The 26,360-nt window shown below is 41.4% G+C and overlaps 1 protein-coding gene across 1 annotated transcript in view; it reads right to left on the bottom strand.

The window, feature by feature from the left end:
- The window catches only part of NUP133 (nucleoporin 133), a 55,811-nt gene that overhangs the window by 17,746 nt on the left and 11,705 nt on the right, over nucleotides 1-26,360 (bottom strand). Inside the window, exons 7-19 of the mRNA XM_052640169.1 lie at nucleotides 25,087-25,242; nucleotides 24,731-24,801; nucleotides 21,479-21,626; nucleotides 19,406-19,553; nucleotides 18,395-18,552; nucleotides 16,707-16,798; nucleotides 12,524-12,687; nucleotides 11,305-11,399; nucleotides 8,714-8,938; nucleotides 4,133-4,255; nucleotides 3,422-3,521; nucleotides 2,330-2,581; nucleotides 1,551-1,684 (exon numbers count right to left, since the gene is read on the bottom strand). Coding sequence (XP_052496129.1) covers nucleotides 1,551-1,684; nucleotides 2,330-2,581; nucleotides 3,422-3,521; nucleotides 4,133-4,255; nucleotides 8,714-8,938; nucleotides 11,305-11,399; nucleotides 12,524-12,687; nucleotides 16,707-16,798; nucleotides 18,395-18,552; nucleotides 19,406-19,553; nucleotides 21,479-21,626; nucleotides 24,731-24,801; nucleotides 25,087-25,242 — 1,866 coding nt within the window. The remainder of the gene's footprint in view (nucleotides 1-1,550; nucleotides 1,685-2,329; nucleotides 2,582-3,421; nucleotides 3,522-4,132; nucleotides 4,256-8,713; nucleotides 8,939-11,304; nucleotides 11,400-12,523; nucleotides 12,688-16,706; nucleotides 16,799-18,394; nucleotides 18,553-19,405; nucleotides 19,554-21,478; nucleotides 21,627-24,730; nucleotides 24,802-25,086; nucleotides 25,243-26,360) is intronic.

The raw sequence follows: 26,360 nt of genomic DNA, 5'->3' as shown, positions 1-26,360 counted from the left end.
ATGCATTGGAGAAGGCAATGGCAACCCACTTCAGTGTTCTTGCCTGGAGAATCCCAGGGACGGAGGAGCCTGGTGGGCTGCCGTCTATGGGGTCGCACAGAGTCAGACACGACTGAAGCAACTTAGCAGCAGCAGCAGCAGGGGAGAAAAACCAGTGCTGATTTCCATCTTTATGGTTAACACACACAAAGTCCAAAACACAACTTAGGAAGCAGAAAACTATGAATATGTAGATAACAGAAGCAGACTTAAGAACGATCATTTTGGAATTAGCACAAAAGAACTTCAACTAATAAACAAATTTTTTTTTTTAAGTAAAAGAAACAAAGTAGAATGCATGGAAAAGGTCAACAGAGAATAAGAATCCTTAAAAAGAATAAAAATTACAATAAGCACAAAGTACTTATTTTAGCACTATTATGAAATACAAGATAAGTCAGGTCCAGAAATCAGGTACTGATCAAATAAGTTATATCCAGTCCATGAAATACCATAACACCATTAAAAATGTGGTTGTGTGACATTCAATGATATGGACAAATGTCTGTCATGTATTAAGTGAAATAAGCAGTTAATAAAACATGCTTCATAGATTAAAAAGACTAAACCAAATGTTTAAAAAAGAATTCTCTCTGGTGGTAGAATTATGAATGATTTTTTAATCTGTTTTTTTATGGTGGTCTCCTGAATTTTATACAATGTTATGTTTATAAAAAATCAGATTTTATATAAAGATCAACTGGCTAAATAAACTGGCTTTAAGGAACAATTTAAATTTACATAGATAGTGTCATAATGGGAACTTAAAAAAAAAATTAGGCATTAAAAAAAAAAGGAAGCATGATATCAAAGAAGGAAAACAAGACTCTTAGGTAAATGGGAATCTGAGCTCTCTTAACATTAGCATTCTATGCTCCCAAGATCTTCCATTCAAACTGTGGAACTCTACCAATATTACTACATCTAAGTACTTTGAAAATATAAAAATATAAATAAAAGTCTTGACATATTTTTCAAAGGGCAAAGAATCCTTCTGTAATATTTATATATAAAAAATTGTCTGACAATTTACAAAGAAACATAATGTACAGAATAATATCCAGTAAATTGCAAAAAGACTGCACTGTCTTCCTAAAACTCCAAGTAGGAACTTCCCTGATGGTACTATGGATGAGAATCTGCCTGCCAATACAGGGGATGTGGGTTCGATCCCGCACTTGAGAAGATTCCACATGCCATGAATCAACTAAGCCCAAGCGTCACAACTGAGCCTGTGCTCTAGGCCCAAAACCTGCAACTCCTGAAGCGCAGGTGCCTAGGGTCTACGCTCTGCTACAAGAGAAGCCACTGCAAGGAGACACCACAGCCTGCAACCAAGAGTAGCTCCCACTCACTGCAGCTGGAGAAAGCCTGCATGCAGCAACGAAGACCCAGTGCAACCAAAAATAAATAAATAAATAAAATTACACACATTAAAAAAAACATACGTAAGATGTAAAATGGTAAAGCCTTCTTACAGGATCCACTGCCTACAGCCCTGTGTTCATTACCTGATCAGCAAACTGGGTCATGTAGCGCTGTAGTCTGGTCTGGTTGTCAGTCTGCTCGCACATTTGTACCAAGATATCAAAGTCACAGTATTTTTCTGCCAATGAAGCAGCCCATGGGTACTGGCCTAGTGTGACTGTGGGAATGAGAACAGATGAGAAAAAAATCCTATTAGTGAAAACTTAATACATAATAAAAAATAATATTACTTGAAAATCTGTCTTTATTCCTATTACATACTAAAAGTAATTAATGGAAAACTTTCTATTTATTGGCATTTAGTTTCATAATCCATATAAACTCATTAAAGATGTATATTCAGCCCTTCCTTCATCACTGCCCACCTAAGATGCTACTCCCCTCCTTCACGTAGCAAGACAAGCTCCTTCTCAGTCTTGGCTATGACCGTCTGGCTATGTCCTCTGCTGCAGTCTCATCACCCATCCACACCCTCGAATGGCCCTTATCTGCTCTGCCAGTGGGCTAGCCATTCCTATGAAGGTCTCAGACGGTCTCAAGTTCTTTGAGGGTCGTCTCCACACGCTGATAATTTATTCCTTTGTAAATCATCTTCAGCATTCTCTAGGATACCAGGTTAAGTAATGACAATAAGGCCGAACAGATGAACACAGAAAGACATACATATGAAGCGTTGCTTAAGTTCTGAACTACAACTGGGTTAACAATGTTGTACTGAATACTTCTGCCTGAATGATCTGACTCCTCCATTTGTTCTGTAGACTCAAAGACCCATAGCCCTCACTATTAAATATGTACTTACGAAGCGGAGATAAGAGATCTGATCTTTTCTGTAGGTATTCCATTTCCAGATTGCTATATCTTTCTTGATCATTGGATTTGTCCACAGACTTGAGCTGAGAAACATAACCATCCAAGAAGCCATCAATCAGTGCTACTAGTTGCTCCGTTAGAACGTTTCGGAGATTGCTGTCTGCCTGAGGATAAACCATCTTCAGGACAGTCCTATGCTGGCGCACTATTGCTGTTCGGATGCCAGCAGGACCGCTGGTTGCTGTGAAATCACACAAAATAACAGCACAAGTAAGGGTTCCATAATGGCTACAGGGAAGACCAACTGCCTAAAAATTACATCCTGTCACCTTTGATGGAAAAAGAAATCAAACAAGGGGTCAGTAGAAACTTGTCTATGTACTGCTCAAAAGCATCTTCTCTATGGAGATGGCCTTGGCAAAGTCAAGTAAACCTGACTCTTCTTCCTTCTAAATTCCTTTAATGCTATTCCACTTACTTCTGTGTGTTAAATCAACATAAAATATAGTCGCTACTTTCAGGGCCTGCTTCTATGCATACATACTAAAACCTAGTAGATGCACAAATATCAGTTAAAAAATTAAGCTATAGAGACAGCTGCAAATTATTTCAAGGGAATAAAGTGATTTTTCATAAGATCTGCTCATCTTGGAGATGTCACTTATATCATTTTTTATTTCATTTACAAACTTGTACTAGCAGAATAATATGACTCCCCAAAATAACAGACCATTAGAAACACATTTTGGGACATCCTAGTGGTTAAGAATTCACCTGCTAACGCAGGGACACAGGTTCACTCCCTGGTCTAGGAAGATTCCACATGCCACAGAGCAATAGCCCATGTGCCGCAGCTACTGGAGCTTGTGTGCCTAGAGCCCGTGCTCCACAACAGAGAAGCCACTGCAATGAGAAGCCAGTCAATGGCAGTGGAGAGCAAACCCTGCTAGCCACAACCAGAGAAAAGCCCTTGTGGCCTTGTGCACAACAAAGAACCAGCACAACCAAAAAAAAGAAAAATATATATAATTTGAGGAATTGCTAACGATCCGAAAATTGGGATCAGTGCCTGCAGTCTCACCTGTCCATGGAATATACTCAGGTTCTTTTTCTCCTGGCTCTTCTCTTCTATACAAGGAGTTCCTATTTTGTCGATAGTGACTAGCAGCTTGCAGCATGTCCTGGAAAATGAAATGTGTTATCACATGCCGGGAATTAGGGATCCCAGGATCTCTGAGACTATCTGAAACATCAAGTTCTATTATTACAAAAAATTACTCAGCACAGGCCTGTAGGACTACTTTTTGATTCTTTCTGCATTTGAAATTTGTTTTACCCCATAATCTAACTTCAATTTTATAAAATTACGGTAACCGAAGTAGGAAAATCATCACTATAATATCCATGAGGTAAAATTAAATGGAATGTTTTAAGTGAGCTTTTGAGTAATTAAAAAAGAGAAACTTATTTGTTGTTTCTCAGTTGCTAAGTGGTGTCTGACAATTATTTAGATAATTACAATAAAATTAATACATTTACAATGATATATATGTCCTTCTCCAAAATAAAAGGTTTATTCTACCAAGCAGAAACTTTTAATATGCATAAGGCACACACTCAAAATGTCTGCTAACTGACTGATAAAATTACTGATGCTTTCCTAACTTTTTGGAATTAACAAATGGCTAACCCATTATGGATTGCTGGTGATGCAGACTAGGAATACGGAAACCACTTTCTCTTCTGTCCACGGTCTGGGCTTTGATTTGCTAGAATCTTCATATGCTTGTACCTTGAGAATACTGTTCACATTGATCACCACCTCCGCCCATTCAACTGATTCCATGGACGTGTCCTTCAAGACTTGTTCCTCGTGCTCCAGTAAACATTCACAGATGGTATCTACCTGGGATGCCTGCGGAGGACAGAGACAGCACCCACTAGTAAGAGGAACCATGCTGACAGGTGACAATCACAACTGCCTAGAATCGACCCAGCAGGCTTTTCTCACTAAGTTACATCCTCTGCTTAGTAGTCAGGGGGATAGTTAGTGACAAAAACAAATTTAAAAACCAAGGAAAGCTAGAATCTCCTAACTTTTAAAAGGTAGCGAGCCCAAATAACAGTCTGATAAATAAACAAATTCTGAACTGTTAGCAGGTAGAGTTTTTATTTAAATATCAAGTAACTGAAATATTTGTTTATTAGAGTTATAAAGGCTCAATGCCACCTTTAAATAGTATTAGGTTACAAATAATGTCACATTACAATGTAAGACCCTAAACTAATGAATTAAACAAATGAAGCAATGGATAAAAATAGTGATTCAACTGGCTAATGAACAGGCTAATTTCTTTCTTTGAGGAATTTATTTTCTTTAGACATAATAGAAATGTTTGTAGAACAGTAGTAGCTACATTGGAGAGGGCGGTGGCAACCCACTCCAGTACTCTTGCCTGGAAAATCCCATGGACGGAGGAGCCTGGTGGGCTGCAGACCATGGGGTCGCTAAGAGACACGGGTGAGCGAATTCACTTTCACTTTTCACTTTCATGCATTGGAGAAGGAAATGGCAACCCACTCCAGTGTTCTTGCCTGGAGAATCCCAGGGACGGGGGAGCCTGGTAGGCTGCTGTCTATAGGGTCGCACAGAGTCGGACACGACTGAAGTGACTTAGCAGCAGCAACAGTAGCTACATAGAAACTAAATATATAACTTATAACTGTTCTTTTATCATTAATTATTAACACATAAAGGTAAGTGAGGAAAAATGTTAAGCACTGAAACATTTGCTTCCAGTTTCAGCTCACAGTTAAGCTTTCACCCCCCTTAACTTATCAGGTGGATATTTACTTGGTAGTTAGAGTTGGCATAGCATTGGGCACGCAAAGATAAAAAGAAATGGAAATCAGATTTGCTGCCCTCAAGGAGCTTACAAACCAGCTGAAGGAACAAGACATAAACACACACACAATGCAGCCCAAATAAAGTCAACTGTCTTTCAAATCTTGTTCTTCCTTTAGTATTTCTGGTGTCCCTCAAAGGCATCCTAACAGCCCGAGCAAGAAACCTCTGGCACATGGAATTTGTAAGTTTTTTACACTGTTAATGTGAAAAAGATAACGAAAGCAAATGTGACATAGAGGCAGAAAATAACATAAGAGCAAATAAAATGCCAAAACATTTGCTAAATACAAACATTTGCTATCACATATGTTACGTGTTCAGTGGTTTCAAACATGGCTCATAAGCTGTACCAACACAGTTGGAAGCTGAACCAACACAGTTCTGAAGCTGTGAACTTGCTTTTTAAAGCCCCAGCAGCTGTGGGGCCCCTTCCCAGACTGGAGGCAAGGCGGAGGGTGCCCCTTCAAGCAGAGCCTGTATTACTTTATCTTTTACCTGGACTGCAAGATCACCTTGCCCAGCAATCAGAGCCTAACTTTGGTTAACCAATTCATCTCTTAAAATGCTAATACCTGTTTATAATGTAATTTACTACTTCCAAGTGGATGGATAGGTAAAAAGAAAAAAAATTGATCCATATTAAACTTATGTATTCCTTCTTCAGTTCTCTTGATTTCGTTTTTCTTGAATTCTCTTTTTTTATTATGATTATGCTATATGGAAGGACCTTTAGAACTTTACCCAAAGACCAGTAAATGTAAAAAGAAGTGAAGATAAATGGTGATGTAAACAATCTTAAACATTATCATTTTCTATATGGAGTGTTCTTTTGAGGAACCAATCATAGTTTAAATTTTTTTCTCCTGTCATATCCTATGGTACTACTCATCAATTATGTATCCTTCTAACTGATAAGTTTCAGACTCTTCCTTTTTTTCCCCAGTTAACTAGAAAATGTACACATACTCAATTAACCTATATGCTTAGTACTTTGATCTAAAAGTCAAAAAAAGGAATCAGGCTCTTGCTCAATTCAATCTGTCATCAATAATTAAAAAAAAAAACCTTTATCATGTAAAATTATGTATGAATAAAGACAAAAAGGTGGAGAAGGAAATGGCAACCCACTCTAGTATTCTTGCCTGGAGAATCCCATGGACAGAGGAACCTGGTGGGCTACAGTGGGTGGGTCGGACATGACCTGGTGGGTCGGACATGACTGAAGCAACTTAACACATAGCACATCCTAGATGCTAGCACTGATTACCAAAACTTAATTTCCGTTTTCCATAGCTCAAAATCTTAAAATCCAGGGGATGAGTAATTAAATTATCTTATTTCTGTTTACTTTCTCTGGTGACAATTCCGTCATGCCTTAAACAGGACAACGCACAATTCTGGCTAATTTACCACTGTTATCTTATCTTATCCAAGTGCACCTAAATAGTGCTGTCCCTGCAGAGTACTGTGAACATAAGTGATGTGGTAATTTGTTAAATTACTGAGTGCACCTTCCCAATAAAAAAGAAACTGGTCAGGAGCACAGTTTCTGCCTGACCTGAGCTGAACTGTGCTCACGATCCACTCTCCCTCCACTCACAACTGGAGATCTGTGCAAATGCACCAACCCTGCCACGTGGCTAAGGCAGGAAAGGACAATTAAGACATTGTATCTGGAGGACAAATCAACCTTCTCCTGTCCCATCCTCAGTGGGGTATGAGGAACAGTTATGGGACATGTGATGTCCTGTGATGCCACAGGACCTGAACTACCCTTCTCTTTATGGTGATTATACTTCTAAAAAGTGATCCTGTTTTGTGTATTTTTTTCTACAACGTATTTTCAGTGCATCTTTTTCCTTATTAAATCCAATATTCAAATAAAAAGGTGAACATGGGGAAAAAAAGACAAAAAGGGAAACAAAAGAATGACAATAGTTTGGTTAGATAAAAAAACCTGAGGTGAGTGTCTTTCTTTAATTCAGATTTCAGGCATACTTCCTTGATTAAAAAAGAAAATAAAACAGAAAAATGTTTTGCCTTACATTCCCTAGAAAACAAACCCAAACGTATAAAAATGATGTCTTTGTCAAACTAGATACATTTATGGAGTCAACAGATCTGAACATAGTTCAGTGTCAAATTATTTTCAGGTTACAGTACATGAAATACTCAGAATAAAAGAGACTCTTGGCAGAGGCTACTAGTTGCTAGATTATAGCTAAATTGTAGGAGGAAGGAAACAAAATTAGAGGCACCAAACAGAGAAGTTTCCCAAATGCAAAAAACGATTCCACAGAATTGAGGGAAGGCTAGCACTGTTTCTAAATTCAGATAATGCCACAAAGGTAGGAGGGAGAATTCCAGGAAGGACTATGAACTCCAGAAGCAGCCTATCAGCGTGCCCAAAACACTGCTGCAGGTGGCTCAGAGCAGGCCCTGTGGTCCCCACTGAGACAGTGGCCCTGGGCCGTGGTATCAGTGCTCACTCATGGAGACGGGAGGCAGCCCTGTCCTTCACAAGGCTGGGAGCACTCACTCAGGTACCAGAGCTGTGGGCTGACTTCCAGCACCTTCATCTCTTCTCCCTCCCAAGTTTACAGGAGGTTTTCCTTTTCTCTGAAAATAAATCTGACTTTAAAAGTGAAGTGGAAGGAATTCCCAGGTGGTCCAGTGGTTAAGTATTCGCCTGCCAATGGAAGGGACAAGGTTGACCCCTGGTCCGGGAGGATTCTACCTGCCATAGGGCAACTACTGAAGCCCTTGCAAGTAGCACCTGTGCTCCACAACAAGAAAAAGCTCACACACAGCAGTGAAGACTCAGCACAGTCAAAAAAAAAAAAAAGATGCAGAGCAGGATCCTAGCAGGCAGCTGAGAAGAGTTTAGAGAAGGGACTATCTACAAAGCAACGGGTAAGAGTAAGGGCACTCAGACAGGACAGTGTAGCCTTGGGCTACAAGAGGCAGGGAGACACGACTCGCTCCAGGCCTGAAGGGGCACGGGGATGGAGCAGTTGCTGGACACACAAAGAGGGCAGCCGAAGAGGAGGCTGGTCCAACAGCAGGCGCAGCCAACAGGCAGAAGCAGCAGGGAAAGAAGGTGGGGACGATGCTCCAAGCTCTGACCCGACGGCGCTGCCGCTCCATCAAAGCCAACAGCAATGCAGGGGCAGGAGAGCCCACTGTGGAGATGCCCTCCAGGGCAGAGTCAAGAGGGGTGTGGGGAAGCACAGAGAAAACATCAGACATGACAGAGAGGACTTTGTCGTCAACTTCCCAAGCTCTCATTTACAGGGAAAGTGATCCGTGAGTGATGCTTCTGAGCGATAATTTAACCAGAAAACATGGAGTTCAATTCAAAACTCAATGAGATCTTCTGTCCTCAACCCTCTCCTTGCTGGGGGTCCATTCAGTAAATGGCAGTGCTCCAGAGTCGTGCTAAGGGGAGGAGGGGGCTCATCTCACCTCTCTGAAGAAGACATCTGCAGGCGTCAGGTTGGACGGGACATCACAGTCCCTCTTGTTCAAAGCCATCAGGATCACTGTGTTCATGAGGTCAGGAAGCCTTGAGTGGTGGTTCTTAAGGATGATGGCAGCAGCCAGCTTCTCGGCATGCTCACAGAGCAGTAGCCGTGTGGCCATCGGCATCCCTCTCACTGGAAAAGTGCCGAGACGTCTAAAAAGGCCGACCTTGTGGAAAAACCAACATGTGTTCTTAGAGAGCATTCAAAGTAAAACACAGGAGGATGTGGTCGTAATTCCACCAGAAGCACAGTGGGCACAGAGAGGCTGGCCCCAGTCTCCCCCAGAAAGATCTCCCACTGTCTGTCTTTGGGGCTGTTACACACACACACACACACACACACGCACGCATGCACGCACGCACCCACGCACCCAGCCAGGGCAATTTACACCTATAAGAAAGTACAGGTGTTTCTTTTCTAAGATTACAGTGACCCCAGAGATTCTGTCAACTACTGTTGTCTCTCCCTACCTTACTCCTCAAATTATTGCTTATGGTTATCAAAGAATTGTAAAATCGTTCTTTTCTACCTACATTAATCAACTCCTCTCAACTCCAGACCTTTGGAACTAGAAACTCAGCAGTCTTCCTGTTCCAGAACCCTAAAGCCAGGGGTAGGATGGGGTCTCTAACCCTCTGCATCAGCTGCCTCTTTACTTGATGCCTATTTCTGCCTCAAGAAGGAGAGTTTATATTTAAAACTATTTCTGTAGATACAAGTATGTAGTTGCACATTTTCCCTGATTATTAATGCAAATCTTTCAATGAAATAAGCTCTAAATATTAAAGGAAATATAAAGGCGCAGGCAAAGTGGGATTTTTAGATCTGGACAGACATTCCTTTGCAACAGACACTGCTGCCAGCAGCTGTGCGACTCCACGAGGGTCTGAGCCCAGGGAGACTGTGACAAGAGATGCCGCACCAGCTCCAGCTCCACTGCTCCTGCCCTCCAAGAACTAAGCGTTCCCTTAGTGTGGCATGTTAGGGCCACGGACTCCTCCCATGCCAACAAGCCCACCCTCTGGCAATGTGACCTTGCCACTTCTCCCATCTAAAAGCAGAATCAATTTCTCAATCCCTTTGATCTGGCCTAGCCTTGTGACTTATTTTGACCAATGACACTTTGGTGGAAATGACAATATGTGATGCCTGAAGCCTACAGCCTTAAGTTCACCTCCTCAGAGTGCTCCCTGGAGGAGAGCACTGGCATAGGAGGCCAGTCCAGTCTAGAGGAGGATGAGACTAGGTAGGTAGGAACCAAGAGGCCCCAGCAGATTGAATAGCACCGCCTGCCCGTCAGGTAAGATACCTGGGGATGTGCCAGCTCAGTCAACCCCAAATGTGGTTCAAGGAGGGGGCCCATGGGAAGTCAGCAGGACTACCTGTCAAACCCACTGAGTTGTTTCAACTGAGTACATCCTGGGGTGTTTGTTATGTATTAATAGTTAACTGATACACTTGACAATTACATCAGGAGAAAATGTGTTTTTTCCCCATTGATCTGTAGCCCACCTAAAATACTAAGAAAAGGAAGAACTCAATGAATAAATAAAGTTGTCTTGTCACGACAAGAAGAGTACACAGGAGCCAAACCGTGTATTAAAAGTGAAGCGGTATGCAGGATTAGAAACAACCAAGACATTTCTGGAATCCTCTAGAACCACGCTGTCCAATAAGGTAGCCATTATCCAACAAAGTAGTGACTGAAATGTTAGTCAATTACAAAAAAAAACCCTTCAGTTCCTCAGCTGCAGCAGCAATTCTGATTACTCAGCAGTTGCTGGGGACTGAGGCTGCCATGCTGGGCCAGACTCAGGCCAGCCCACCGCTACAGAGTGCTCTGTTACGGAGCTGACTGCAGTTTTTTCAACAGAGACATTTCTAATGTGGGAGAAAAACACAGAAAAATGGGAATAATCTAACTTTTCTGGATTATGCCTGGGAGACACAATTGATCAACAAGGCAAGGATAGGTGATTTTATGTAACAACTCTGTCTAGCAACAAAAACATTGTCTAATTTTGGGCACAATATAAATGGCAATTTCCCTCTCCCTTAAAAAAAGAGGAATACTTTAAATGAGTACTTGATGCTAATGGCACCTCTAAATTAAACATCTATGTATTAGAAAAACCTGTCATCACCTTCAGATTCTTCACTGTCTAATGATACAAAATCAACTCAGGAAAACCTAAACTTTACATAAAAGTACACAGTACATCTGAATGAAAAGCAAGGTGTCATAAAATGTAACAAGAAAAGTTAAAATAACATTTTTGCTGAAGTATACTATTTTTCTCCTTTTCATCTTATTTTCAATGCAGCTTTGATTCTTGCAGTAACAGGTCCCTACCAGCCCTGGAATTGTTTACGTAAGTCAGCAAAGAAAATGGACAACAGCAGTCACGTCCCACCCAGTGAAACATCCCAGAATCAGCAAGAAAGGGTCTCCTGCTGTCATGGGAGAGCCACAGAAGGCACAGCAAAGTCAGGAGTCCAGCCATTCGGGGCTCACAGCAACGGGGTGCTTACTTGGTGGATGAAGTCCATAAGGAAAGAGTGGGCTTTCATCTTGTCTTCTAGCTGGTGGAGAATAATCAAGGATGTGTTGCTGAACCCAGGTGCTTCTGGTGAAACAATAACAAGACAAACACATGACACGCTGGCTTGACAACAACTACTGCTACTAAAGGTTGAGAAAAATCTATACAAAAGGAAAGAAATGACCTTTCAATGCAATTATTAATTACATTACCCAAGAGGTTTAAAATTTATAGGAAACCTTTGGGGCTTTGATAAAATTCATACCACAGTTATTCAAAACACAAATATATTACTATTAGCTTCATCACTTTGTATTATTCTAAGCCTGACAGTTCAAAACAAAGAAGGTGAGCACTGCTGTTTCCTTCCCAAGTCTCCAAGGAGCCTATTGCTACTTACTAGGTAGGAAATTAGGGAGAGAAAGGATTCTTGAGACCGTTCCATGGTCCTTGGGAACCACCAGGTAGCCCAATGCTGCCTGGAGGGTAAGAGGAACAATCTGGAGAAGACCCAGGGCAGAACATGTGCCCACTTCTACAGGCCAAGGTTTGATCACTGCTGCTGTTAGAAAAACATGTAATTTCTATTGGCCAAATTCAGGAGTTATGCTAAAATTATCATTTAATTTGGGGCCGGTAAGTGCCAAATGTTTACCTATGCCACCAATTTCCTTTTAGAAATAAAATGCTGACAAAGCTAAGTAGAGCTAATTAATCTACTTCAGACAACATGTAGGATTTGCTCCAATGTTTCCTCCGTTTCTGTTCTACTAGGCAGATCTATTCTGAGCCCTTTCTGTGTGTGTGTGTGCGTGTGCATGCATGCCTGTGTGTGTGCGTGCGTGCGTGTGTGTGTGTGTGTGTAAGTAAAATAGATGAGGCAGGGTTTCTGTTGTTGCTGTTCCTTACTTTGGGTGTGCTGCATGGCTGGCAGGATCTCAGTTCCCTGACCAGGGACTGAATGAGGCCATGGCAGTGAACACTCTTGAATCCTAACCACTAGACCACCAGGGAACTACCTGCACTGAGCCCTTTTTAAAATCTGCTATAAGGAAAGTTACAAACTTTTACAAAATACTGAATTAATACTAAGTTATTTCAGAAAATAAAAAAAAAAAAATATGCACCAAGAAATGCCTGAACAAAAGAACCAGAATATTCTTCTCGAAACAGACCTCCCTGCAACATTACTCTTCAGATGCTCTTACCCTCAGGCACAGACTCAGCCCAGCGCGGGTCAGAAGCTGGGTAGTCGTCCAGCAGGTCCACGCTGATTTGGGTGACAGCTTTGTCTAGCTCACAATCGGAGTCCAAATCAGAGTGAGAGGAAAACAGCTCATCAACTATCATTTGAGCATGACCTAAATCTTTTCTGAAATAAAATTAGAAAAAAAAGTATTACAACTCAAAGTACTAAATTCACCATGAAAGTTAATCGTGAAGTTAAAATCCCATATGTTAGCCCAAAGTTTATCACTTTTAATAACATTTACTTAAAATGGAGACAATTATCCATTCCTTAATTCAACAAATATATGCTAAACATTTACGATATGCAGGCTCTGGAGACAGAACAATAAACAAAACATCAGAACACCGGCAAGACTTCACAAAGTCTACAGGAGAAAGGAGGAATAAGGCAAACCGGCGGTGGCACACACACACTCGGAAACTAACAGAGGGCCACAGGGCACGCGGAGGAGAAAAGCAAGCCACCGGCGGGGCAGGGAGCCTTCCTGGAGGAGAAGGTGCAGGAAGGCTGGGGTGACTGCAGGAGGGAGACACAGCGGCAGAGACAGGACCCGGCACCCCTGCGTCAAGAGAAGGGAAGGCCTGGGGGATGGCGATCACCCAGAGAGGAGAGAGGGAAGAAGGGTCCAGGGCAGACCTCTCAGCAACACCAGCAACTGAAGGACAGCGTGCAGAAGGTCTCAGAGAACATGTGACAGAGTGTGAGCCTAGAAGGAAACGTGATTTGTTCTAGTTTTAAAAGATCATTCTAACTATGCTATGGAGATGGGAGATCAGACATGAGGGATAAAAATACAGTGAGGAAGTTCCTGCAGAAATTTATCCAGGCAAGAGAGGATAGAGTTTCCACTAGCAGTAGCTGCAGCAGAGAAGGAGACAAGTAGATAAAGAGATACTAGAGAAAGAGATACAAGAGGGAAATTCTGGCCATTGGTTGGATCTGATATGTAAAGACGAGTCTAAACAACTGAATGTGGCTGGAACATAGGCTAGGAAAGAAAGAATAATATTTGGAGAAGACAAGCCCAGTTTCAGATGTGTTACAATCAGCTGCCTGTGGAACACACAACTGCTTTTGGACATTGGTCGTCATACGTACTGGCCCAGGGCAAGGTAGATTTGTATTTCTTCAGCAAGTGAAGCCTGGGAAGGAGAAGAGATTGGGAGTAGAGAGAGGAAAATCTGGAAGACAGTAACAACTGGAGACCACTTTCCAGGCAGTTTAGCTATGACCAGGAACAAGCAAAAGAGATTCTAGCTCAAAGGGGACACAAAGACTGGTCTTTTTTAAGAACGGCATGTCAGAGATCTAGGACAGGGTAACTAACAAAGTGCAGTCTCAAGGGAAGCAGGACCCAGTGGCACTCGGAACAAAGACAGAGACGGGTCTCGGGAAGAACTCTTCTTCCTGCTCTCCAGGGAGGTAAGGAGAAAGAGGAGCCGGGATGCAGGTAAGCCTGTGCGTGGTGAGTACAGGGAGCTGGCCTCATGGCTTCTGTTCTCTCTGTGGAACAGGGGACTGAATCAACTGCTGGGGGGCGCGGGGGTGGAAGGGTAGAGGAGAAATGGGGACACAGGACGTGAAGAGAGGGTTGAAATGGTCTCTGGGCAGTACAGGAGACAGAGCTGATCAGAGACACACAGAGGAACTGCCAAAAAGTGTTAAAGGCAAGGCTGAAGCTGGAAACCTAGTTGTGCTAGAGGTTATGGGAATACAAAGTATACTACGGCAAGAGCGCTCGATAATGAACTATTTTACTCAAAAGACGAAGTTTCTCAAAATTCTCACGAACAAGATTTTATATTTATACTGAGTTCAGCAAAATGAAAATCAAAAGAAAATTAATTTCAAAGAAACCATACTAAAAAACAGTAATGTTAGCTTTACAAAACACTAAATATTTAAACTACCCACCAGTTTGGGCCCCATGGAAATAATCCCGGTTGTCACAGGCTGGGGGAAAAAGGATGCTACCAGCATCAAAAGGGAAGAGGCCAGAGATGCTGCTAAACGCTCTACAATTCACAGGACAGCCCCCCAGCAAAAACTATCTGGCCTCAAAGGTCAGCAGTGAGAAGACTGAGAAATGCTGCTTTAAAGGTATAATTCCATTTGTGAAAAGTCTTAATTTTTTAAAGACTATTGGCTGATACCATCCCAGAAATGATTACTTGTTAATCTCATGGTACTTCATGCTAAACAGTATAAGTAGAAGGCACAGTTGTGTTAGAAGCCCAATAACACCAGTCCTAAGGTTACTATACTTATCAGCACTTAAAGTCAGGGACCCCTTTTGTACTTAATCATCTTCTCCAGTAAAACATTTAGAAATGACTATGCTGGGCTGAATGGTGTTTCCCCCAAAACCAAGTACACTCAGAAACTCCGCATGTAACCTTACTGGGATATGAGGTTTCCGAAGATATGATCAGCTGAGTTACGATGAGGTTGTCCTGGACTGGGGTGGGCCCTAAATCCAATGACTGGTGTCACTACCAGGATGTGTGAGGACAGGTGCTCAGGGAAGACAGCCACGGGTGACAGTGGAGACAACCGAGGGGTGCAGATGTGGCCCAGAGAGCCAGTGGCCGCAGCCACAGGAGCCAGCGAGGGGCAAGCAGTGGTCCTGGCCCAGAGTCTCAGAGGGAGCTGGCCCTGCTGGCACCTCCATCTTGGACACCAGGCCTCCAGATCTGTGACAGAATACATTTCTATTGCTTTAAGCCACCCAGTTTGTGGCAACTTATTACAGCAGGCATAGGAAACTAGTACAATGACTCTATGACCAGATAAACGTTGAGATGAGACAAGACTGTCAGAGCTGTACAAAGGATAAAATTATACAAGATAAACTCATAGTATTAATCCAAATCTTGGCAGTCAGATTGAACACTATGCAATAAAACAAGATTAAAAGAATATTATATAAAAACAGAAACCAAAAACTGACCTGATGGTGCCCTCCTCTGGACAAGAAACTAAGCTTAACAGACCATCACTACAACAGCCCAGAACTTTCCAGACATGAGCGCACCTCCCCTTTCAAGCTGAGAGGGCGCCTCCGTGCACCAGACCACGAGGAGTGGAGTTACGGGACCATGAGCTGAGAGTGAGGGGAATGGAGGCGGTACAGTATGAATGTCTCTTAAAAACAAAGATCTGCTGAACCAGAACTCCAGAAACGATAAGCGGTCTGTCCAGTCTCACACAGCTAACTAGGGGCAGAGCAAAGGCTGGATCACAATTTTCCTGAGTGTTAATTCCAACATAAATGGAATGCACAACATTTAAGGAAGGTACCAGGCACATACTATGCAGAATGTGTGTGGGGGACAAGCAGAGATGACTGTACCCAGTCAGCAAGTGTGACGGAGCGAGTGCAGCTGTCTGCTCCACCCTGTGCACACCCTCTTGTGAGCGTCCCCCCCCCGGACCTCACCAGGGTCCCTGGGATATTAGTAACCATGACCAGATAGAGACTTGAGGAGCGCTCATGTAGCAACGCTTGCTCTCTCCTGCTCCCGGAACCCTGAGGCTTGAGAGAGGCCAGGGCAGCCTGCTAGATGAAGAGACACCATGTGAGGCAGACGGAACCGACCAGCTAGGGCCCAACGCGGGCAAGTGTAGCCAGACAGCTGGCTACTGACCTCAGACCACGCACGAGCTCAGGCAGGACCAGGAAAACTGCCACCCCCAGCGTAACCCCGAACAGCTGAACTGCAGGACCAGGAGCTGTATTAAGTAAGCCAGAGAGTTCTGTGGTGACTGCAACAGTACAAAACTCAACCACCAGGCCAACACTTTACAACAGCTAGGATAACCTTGGTATGGAATCTCACTGCCTTCACATCCTACATAAGAGACGCTCACAAGCTACCTCTACAACTGCCATTTCTAGTGCTACAGTGTCGCAACAAGGGCAAGGGCTGTGTCACACCATGCTCTTCCCAGCCTGGCTGGAACCCTCCCCCAGCTGCCAAAATCAGAACAAGAGGTTGCTAAAGTACTAAGCTCAGAAAAACACCTCCGTGATGGCATCATTCCTTCAACTCACTCCCACTAGTCAACAGATAAGGAGCAAATGTCAGTAAAGTGTCCTTGGACATCAAGAGAGCCATAATCTTAAAAACTTGTTATACCTGCAGAATTGCAGAAAAGCAGCTTTGAGCAATTTGGTTTTATCTTCCTGGGGAATAGTTTCATTCTTGGTAGAAGTATCAAAAACCACACTCTGTAAAATAATAAACTATAGTTTAGAGTTGAAGGTATAAGAATATTCTTAGTTACTGCAAAAAAATTAGACCAAGCTATGAGGAAAACAACACAGACATACAAGCTGTTTGCCATACTCTCTATATCAGTGACTTATATACTTAAGACATTTATGGGAACATCAAATGATTAATTAAAGTCCTACAGAAAATGTACATGTAATTCAGGAATTATATTGTGAGTAAAATTATCTGGGGATTTCATCACAACACAGCCTTTGGATAGGCTTACCCTTACATCAGAGAGTATATTTCTAATCATAATGGTTGATTTCAAGCTTAAAGAAAAACCTCAGAGAAATTTAAAAGAAATGGAATACTATTAAGATAGCTTCAGAACATATAGCAGGATTGTGAAAACTACATGATTACAAAAGAATGAAAGTTTTTTAAAAAGTTACTTTCTGTTGAAACTGTTACTAAATCATTTTCATTTTGAATTGCACAAAAAGTCTATATACTTTACATATTCTTCAAACAGAAATTACTCAAAAGTGGTAATGCTTAAAAGAACGATAAAAATCTCATAGATTATGAGCTTCAAGATGACAGCGAAAAAAATGACAGTTTTTACCCCACTTTCCCCTCAAAAATCATCCCGGAATACCAAGAAGAAAAAGAGACTCAACCCCCCACACATCTGTGGTTCCAGCTACACAAAGATGGAAAGCAGAGGAAAGAGTGGGGAGGAGACCAGGCAAACTCGAGTGGTGTGGTGACAGATCCCGAGGACAAGGAGCAGACAGCAGGCACAGGGTTTCTACATGTGACTGGGCAAAGCTAGAGAGAAAGACATCTACAGAGCTGCTGGAACATGATGGGAGATTAAACCCGGTATCAGACAAAAGTAAGCAAATATACAGTTGGTCCACTCCAAGCATCACATGAAGTTGTACACTACATTAAAGAAATATAATCAGCATACTGCTTCACTCTGGACTGTAAAACAACATTCACATTGCCATTAGATTGGAAAAAATGTATATTGGAATGATAAAGGCAAGGCAGAGGAGTGTAAGTTACCCCAAGTCCTCGTCTTCAATAACAGGAGGTCTACAGATGATGAAAAATAATGAATGAGAGACAGCAATATACACCTATTACTTAGAAATATGGAGGAAAACACCAAAAAAATAAAAAAACACCTGAGACTTAAAAGTAGTTGCTTCTGAATAAGAGGACAAAGGAAATGAGAGAGAGAAAAGAACTAACATCTTCATCATAACTCTTTTAAAACTGTATGACTTTCAAACATTTGTGGGAAATAGTCCAATAAAAATGTTTAAATCCTTTGTTAACAGGTTTCCGTGGTAGCTCAGTGGTAAAGAATCTGCCTGCAATGTGGGAGACGTGGGTTTGATCCCTGGGTGGAGAAGATCCTCTGGAGAAGGAAATGGCAACCCACTCCAGTATTCTTGCCTAGGAAATCCCATGAACAGAGGAGCCTGGAAGGTTACAGTTCATAGGGTCGCAAAGAGTCTGACATGACTTAGCAACTACACAACTACAACAAAATCAATTGTATTTAAAAAAAACAAATTATGAAACCATGTTACCTCATTGCCTGGTCCAGCAACTGAAGATGCTAGGGAATCTTCAAGATCTTCTGCTAATATGGACACATTTTCTCTTGAAGTAATAGACACCAATCCACTGTTTCTAGAGAAAAGGATAGGTATACCCCCGCAGGAACCAGCTCCTAAAATACTGTCTCCTAAGAGAAAGAAAAATACGCAATCAAATACATATTACCAAACAATACCCTCCTAAATCTACTTCCCTAAGCAGACGATCCTGCTGACAGCCCTTTACTGTGTTACTCCTACTCTGAACCCAGTTATAGCCCTGCATCAAGTCAAGGCTCCTCGCTATCTGCAGAGGCAGGCTGAGTCCTCCATGGTGGTGTGCAAAAGCAGTGAGTACAGTGAACCAAACAAGAAAATCGTCCCTTCTGCAAGACGCAGAGCAACAGCTCGTCAATCCTACTCTGACTTACTGAGTAAGCCAACGGGAGGGCAAGGAAAAGGTCTAAGCTTGCCTGCAGCCTTAACAGCATCTCACCCAACCAGTCAAGGCTCTGGGGCTGGGACCAGACAATCAAGGTGCCATGCTGCTGCTCACCTGGATTTTGCCCTTTGCCCCTACAGATAAATACTATCTGCTTGTTTTTCCTACTCCTGGTTGGCTTCCCCCAACACCACCACCCCCGCCCCCACCACAGCCCCCTTGCATGAGTCCAGTGCCTGGGACTCTTCTCACCCAGGGGTCTGAACAAACTTGTTTAAAGAATATCAACTCAGAATAAGTCATTCTTACTGACCAGGAACAAACAATTACTTCTCTGAGCATCAGTTCTTTCTTTCTTGGCCTCTTCTGGGGAAGATGTTACTATTTTCTGTCTATAGTAAAACTGGGCTCTCCCACCCTCCCAGTTTCTCGGCAACTATAGGTATGGCACTGAGTTATCACAGGTAGCACACTTGAAGCCAAGCTTCTGCAAAGAGAACAAAAACTTCTCAGAATGACTAATGAGTTCCTGATCCTGCTTTCCAAAACCGATTACCCACCTTGTGTATTAAAAACAATTTTCTCCTGAGGAAGAGAAAGCTTCCCAGTCCCTGTGGAGCACATGTAGACAGCACTTTCAGTGTACAGACAGGCAGTCTGGCTTGAAAAGTTTGGGACCATCAGCCGACACACAGTCAAGTCTTCAGACTGAAAATTAAAGATTATATTTAATAAGAATTGAAACAAAAAATACCTTTGTATGACTTCATAATTCACACTTTTGTACACTACCTCATAAAAATGACAAAATAATTCACTGATTATCCTTGTTAAAATTACCTGAGATGATTTACAAAACATGACAGAAATAAGTTTATAAACATCAATCAGAGAAATCATTTCCTGAGTTGCAAATAATTAGCAAAGTTTGAAAATATTTCCATGGTGGTAAGATTTCAACTAAAAAGCCTATTAACAAACGTGAGAAAGAAGACAAAATTAGTTCAGTATTTTAGAATTTAGATATACTTTTAAAACAACCCCTGATAAATACTGTTTCTTTCTTCACTGTCCAGATATCAAGCATAAGAAAACTGAGTTAATTTGTTCATATATGAAATTAGACAAATAGAAATAAGGCTTAGTAAGTCATAAAATTAGCAAAAGCTCAAAAGGATACTTTGTTTATTAAAAGAATTTTAAAACGTAAAAGTGGAATCCCATAATTTTTTAATTCTCAAATTGTCTTCTTTATCCCTTTTGCATTGTCTGTGAAAAATTTTAACACTGAATGTATTTTTCTTGTATAATCAGAACACATTAAGGTTTATTTCTGTTTGAAATAAAAGATCAAATTAAGATTTCCTTACAGTAGTCAGTTATGCAAATTGTATTAAGAATAAGTTCAATAGAATTAGATACTACTTGTGTGGGCCTCTCCTAAATAGCAGCAGTTATTAAACAATGTTAAATTGCCATCAAGAAACTTAAAATTATACAGCTTGTCTTTTTTAAAAATTTACTTATCTTTAATTGGAGGATAAACGCTTTATGATATTGTATTGGATTCTGCCATACAGCAACATGAATCAGCCACAGGTGTACATATGCCCCCTCCCTCCTGAACCTCCCTCCCACCTCTCAGCCAATCCCAGCCCTCTAGGCTGTCTCAGAGCATTTGCGTCCTCGGTGTCATACAGCAAATTCCCACTGACTACCTGATTTTACATATGGTAATGTATATGCTTTAATGCTATTCTTTCAATTCATTACTCCCCCTCCCCGCCCGCCCCATCCCCTCACGTCCACAACTCTTGCCTTTTAACTATTCACATGAATTTTAATAAATATATAATACAGTTACCTACAAATATAATCCTATTTGAGCAAAAAGAGGATTTTTCTGTAATATATAGCACTCGAAACCACAGTCCAATTCCCATCAAGTTTCTTCCTATTTTTCACTCTCCAGTTCATCGTCAATATTTTCTTTCTACTCAGTAACACAGAAATGAAAATCCCTTCACAGAGCTGCAGGAGAAGCACACTGCTCACTCCAGGGCTCCCACTCTCACTTCTCTTTAGCTGAGGCTGAAAAGAGGGTGAGTATGAGATGGCAAACCGAATGCAGTGCCTAAACACTAGCTACTTAAAATGTATTTCTGGGAATTCCCTGGTGGTCCAATGTGGACTAGGACTCTGCTTTAGCTGCTGAGGGCCTGAGTTCAATCTACGGTCAGGGGATTAAAACCCTGCAAGCTGCACGGCGTGGCTAACGACAATAAATAAACAAAGGGATTTTACTTTAAAAAATGTATTTACATGTGACTGCACCAGGTTTTAGTTGGGGCGTGTGGGATCTTTTATTACAGCGTGCAAACTCTTAGTTGCGGGATGAGGGATCTAGTTCCCTGACCAGGGATTGAACCTGGGCCCCCTGCATTGGGAGCACAGAGTCTTAGCCACTGCACCACCAGGAAAGTCCCCCAATAAAGAGATTTTTTAAAAAATTAAACATATTTCTAAGCCTTACAGGTGAATATCTCAAAGAATCTGACCTTGCAACGGTTAGGGAGAAAAAACTCAGCAAGTTACTGCCACTTGGTCATTTAGCTTGTTAACAGAAATCTTACCTGAAAAGGTGGGTTATACTGAGTGACTTCCACAGTCACTGAATCTGACATTTGGTAGCCATTATCTTCTACTGTTATCAGAGAGTAATAGACAAGGCAGGGGCTGTCTGCCAGGTGCCATGCTGCTGCCAAAATTAGGAGCCCATCGCTAATCAATGAAAAAGAAAGATATACTGTCTCTTTGGAAAACAGTTTGGCAATTTCTTAAAGAGATAAACATGCATTTACCATATGACCTAGCAAGCCCAGTCCTAGATATTTACCTAAGAGAAATAAAAACTTATCTTCACACAAAAACCTGTGTACAAATGTTTATAGTGACTTTACTCATAATTGCTAAAAATGAAAACAACTCAATATCCTTTAACTGCTGAATAAACAAATCCTGGTAAAGCTACTCAGCAGTAAAAAGGAAGGAAACACTGAATGAATACCAAATTCATCATGCTAAGTGAAAGAAACCAGACTCCAAAGGCTTTATACTGTATGATGCCATCTACACTATAGGGACAGAAAAGACATCAATGGCTGCCAGGAGCTGGAAGTGAAGGAAGGGGTTGAAAAAGGAGTGTGTGCATGCATACTCAGACTATAGCCCATCAGGTTCCTCTGTTCACGGGATTTTCCAGGCAAGAATACTGCAGTGGGTTGCCATTTCCTCCTCTAGGAGATCTTCCCAACTCAGGGATCAAACTCGTGTCTCCTGCATCTCCTGCACTGGCAGGCAGGTTGTTTTTTTTTTTTTTAACCACTGAGCCACCCAGAAAGCCCCTGACAAAGGAGTACAAAGTAATTTTTGGAGTGATAGAATTGTTGTGTATCTTGATTATGGTTGTCGTTAACTGACTATGCACTGCTCAAAACTCACCAAATTATACACTTTTTTTTTTAAAAGGGTACAAAATATTTACTGTATGTGAAATGTAACTCAATAAATCTGACTAAAAAAGACCAACAAATCACCAAACACAGGGATCAGCAGAGTGCAGCTCTCAAGTCAAACTGCGCAGGTGAGTTTCTGTGAGTCTGTCCTGCAAGACGGCTATGCCCACTTGCCTGTGTGCTGTCTACGGATGCTCTACTGCTACCACTGGTAGAGTGGAATAGCTGCAACGAAGACCACATGGTCCCTACAGCCTAAGAATATAGTTTTGGACCCTTTACAGAAAAGGTTGCCAACCCCGATCTAACCTGCTTTTTAAAGTTTACTTTTGTACAGAAGAAAAGCATTTTGGTTTTACCTTTAATAACCAATCATAGAACTGCTACTGTATATTCAAGCTGCTGTATAGGTGAAAACAAACTTTTTTCCATCTTAAAAATGTATGTGGTCCTCTTAAGTCTAGCAAAATTGTTGCCACCAACATAAAAAAAATCAAATGGTCTCTAATCTCAACTCCTAAAACATTTAGGAGCATTTTTAACAACTTTCATTCAAGTTTCAGAAATATTAACAGGATGGCAAGCACTCTCTACTGACAACTAAAAATAACAAAGCAAGCTACTGACTAGATGACATGCACTTCAAATCAAGCAGTCCCGACACAGCTTCATTTTCCTTCTCCACTGTTCCCTTTTCCCAGCTCCCCAACTCTTATCATTTCTACCTGAATTCCCTCAAAAACTTCAAGGACACTGGTCCAAACTGAAACATACTGGCAGTGACCTAAACAGCTCCTGGATGAGGGTGGTGAGCAAGGCCACAGAGAACTCAGTCCTGAGAGCCATCCTCTGCTCCCTCTGGTGAGAGGTGCCAATGAGGCCCAGAGACACGGCTAATAAAGAATTCCTCGGGAAGTGGTGCTTAGATCAGCTTCATTTCACATCTTTACCAAAAAAAAAAAATCTTCATGATTAAAATAACATGAAGCTATTTTGGGTAGTAAAGATGATAGAAAGATAATTAATTTGCAAATCAGTAAAAACTTCAACAACTGATCAAGGAAGAGCAACAAGCATCAGGGAGACACATGCTTCTTACACAGAAGACACCTACTCAGACGTGGAACAGTCTACAAGCATCAGTGGAACTGAGGATACAGAGGGTGACGACTGGATCTCTTGGAGCAACGGTGGGAGGGGCCAAGGAGGAGAATGAGAACTGCATCTCCCAGGCCGCACAAGAATCAAGTCACGCCGGCACGGCAGCATTCTGTGGCTGCCTCAGCACAGCAAGTCCTAAGCATGCTTCTCTGTGCTCAACCTATGTTTCCATTCTGAAAATTACATGTGAAAAAATGTTCACATCCTCTTCCCCACAGTTGGCTGCATCCTGGCACCAGTTCTAAACTTATGATGGAGGTCCAGTAAAGATAAATTAAAACAAGATAAACTGTATTTAATTAAAATGTTTTTGGAAATTAAGCATATACATTATTTTTACTTCTTTGATAGTTTACACATAATAGTTTACACATAAGTTTTTCAGAAATTAGAAAGAAGGATCCTGACAAGTCTCAACAGCCCATGAGAGAAAAATTAAACAGCAGAACTGTAAGCCAAGAAACAAGCAGAATTTGTTCTACTAAATTACTCTAAAACACATAAAAATTATCCTAACTTCCAGTAAGCTGTGTTTTAAAGAATTACAAATCATATGTTTGCACTCATTATAAACTATATCCCAGAAGCTCTATTGTAAATGGCTTTTCAGTTCTATATGACCATAATATTAAAGCTAAACAACAACATGGGATTAAGTAGTTTTATCAGACTAACTTGAGATCTTAAGCACCATCAAGAGCATTGGTTCTCAGAGGAAATTCACTCTGAGTGACTCAGTTATAAACCATGACTGAGTTCTGACTTGTACCGCCAGGACAAAACCTCATCCATCCTTCCTTTATTCAATACAGCCACAAACTCAGGCTAAAGCTCCTTCAGCAACAAAAAAAGGACTGGAGAAGAGCCCCCAGAATCTCCACTGAGTCAGCAAAGACGACAGCATGGAACACAACCAGCAGCGGGGCAGGCAGCTCTCAGAAGCTCCAGCTATTCGAGCACAACAGATGATCCCTAACAAGGGCAGACAGCTAATGGGACACTCAGTGGAAGGCCGAAAACTGCCGACACTTCTGAAACGAATTAGCACTGCCAGACAGAACAAAGCGATTCAATAAGGTGGAATAATATAAGATTAGGGTTAGACACATCAGAAGAACAGACAGCAAGGGTGCTTATTATTCTATAACAAACACCAATCTGTTTTTCCAAACAACTACCTATGTTCTGCATGACAAATGAATTGCTTACCAGTTTTGCTTCAAATCCAAATACCGAATGTTGACCCCTTCTTTAATAGCTTCATAGTTACTTTCAGATCCCTACATGAAAATATCAACAATGTAAGCTCCTTCAGTATAGAAATCATTTCTTTTCACCTTTATATCCCCAGCACCTACTAAACTGCCTCATCCACAGTAAGTCAAACTTATTGAATGAATAATGTATGCATTTAAAAAATTAAGTAAACCAGTGAGTCCCAATACTTCTAAAGATTGAATACTCTGCTTATCTGATGACTGAAATGTGTTCTACTAAATACAACTAAAGGATCTAGCAATTTTATATAAATAAAAATGACAGAGATGAATGTTACTGTTCCTTACCCAGATAGCATCAATAATGTTTTCCTTCAGGACTCTATTTATATCCCAACTATGTGCTTGTTTTTCTGAAGAATCATCTAATTCCCATTTACTGATGTTTGAACTTGTCAGGCTATAAAAGCTCGCTCGCTCTCTATCCCAGAGGACGCTTGAAAGCTGTATGGAGAGGAGAAAAAAAGTTTATAGATTATTAAATTCTAGTGTCAATGATGATTTTCCTGAAATTAAAAAATCGTATATTTTATAGCTATTTGATTAGTAATCCTAGCAGAATTCTTCATTTAGGATTCAAGGGAAGAAGTGATCCTGAAATAGACCTTGAAAGTAAGGAGGATTTTCACAGGCAGAAGGCCCAGGAAGAGCAGAGTAGGGAGGCAGGAAAGTCAGAGGCTCTTTAAAGAACAAAACACAGTCCTGCTAAACTAGAATGTGGATTATAGCTAGGAAAGAAGCAAAACTAAAGTTCACACACAGCACAGTCTTGAATGTCAGTTTGTAAACCAAGTAAGCTAAGGAGATAATATCCATAGCTTGTGAGCACAAGAGATGTGTTACAGCAGAAGGAATCTGGAGGGGTGTGTGTAGTTCCACACGTTTATATTACTTCATCTTCCTTGCTTCTGAAGAACACATCTAACCCAACTTAAAAATTGCGTATATATGACTGCTGAACTAAAACCCTATTTGTCTCCACTTTTCCTGTCACTATGACTCAAATCTAGAGAAGCTGGTAAATATTCTGCCCCATAAAGAGAGGGAGACACACATACACACACAACCAGGATTTTATACCTGGGTCTGTGAAAAAGGTGACAGTGCCATTAGAAATAGGGGTCAAAAGAAAAATGAGTTTTGTAAGTCAATAGGAGAGAAGAGAACATGAGCAATTTTTTTTCTAGACATGTTAAAGCTTAGGTTCAAAGACCATTTAAGGAAGCAGATAATGACAGCAACCTGAAATCAGAGGGAAAAGCACCATTTAATAAAGGATGTGGTACTGCAGTATTTAACAGGGCTAATGCAAAGGAACCTGCTGCATGGCACAGGGAACTCTGCTCAGTGTTATGTGGCAGCCTGGGTGCAGGGGGAGTCTGGGGGAGAGCGGCTACATGCGTATGTATGGCTGAGTTCCTTTAGTGTCCACCTGAAACTGCCACAGCATTGCTACTCAGCTATACTCCTATAAAATAAAATGTTTAAAAAAGTCGGGGGCGGGGGAATGTGCTCTTAGTTCACACACATGTGGGCACGCATCTGTCGCTGAGCAGTTTTGA

This window comes from Budorcas taxicolor, chromosome 5, assembly GCF_023091745.1.
Source record: "Budorcas taxicolor isolate Tak-1 chromosome 5, Takin1.1, whole genome shotgun sequence".
Taxonomy (NCBI): Eukaryota; Metazoa; Chordata; class Mammalia; order Artiodactyla; family Bovidae; genus Budorcas; species Budorcas taxicolor.
The sequence above is the reverse complement of the archived record's forward strand: the minus strand, read 5'-3'. Positions and strand labels throughout refer to the sequence as shown.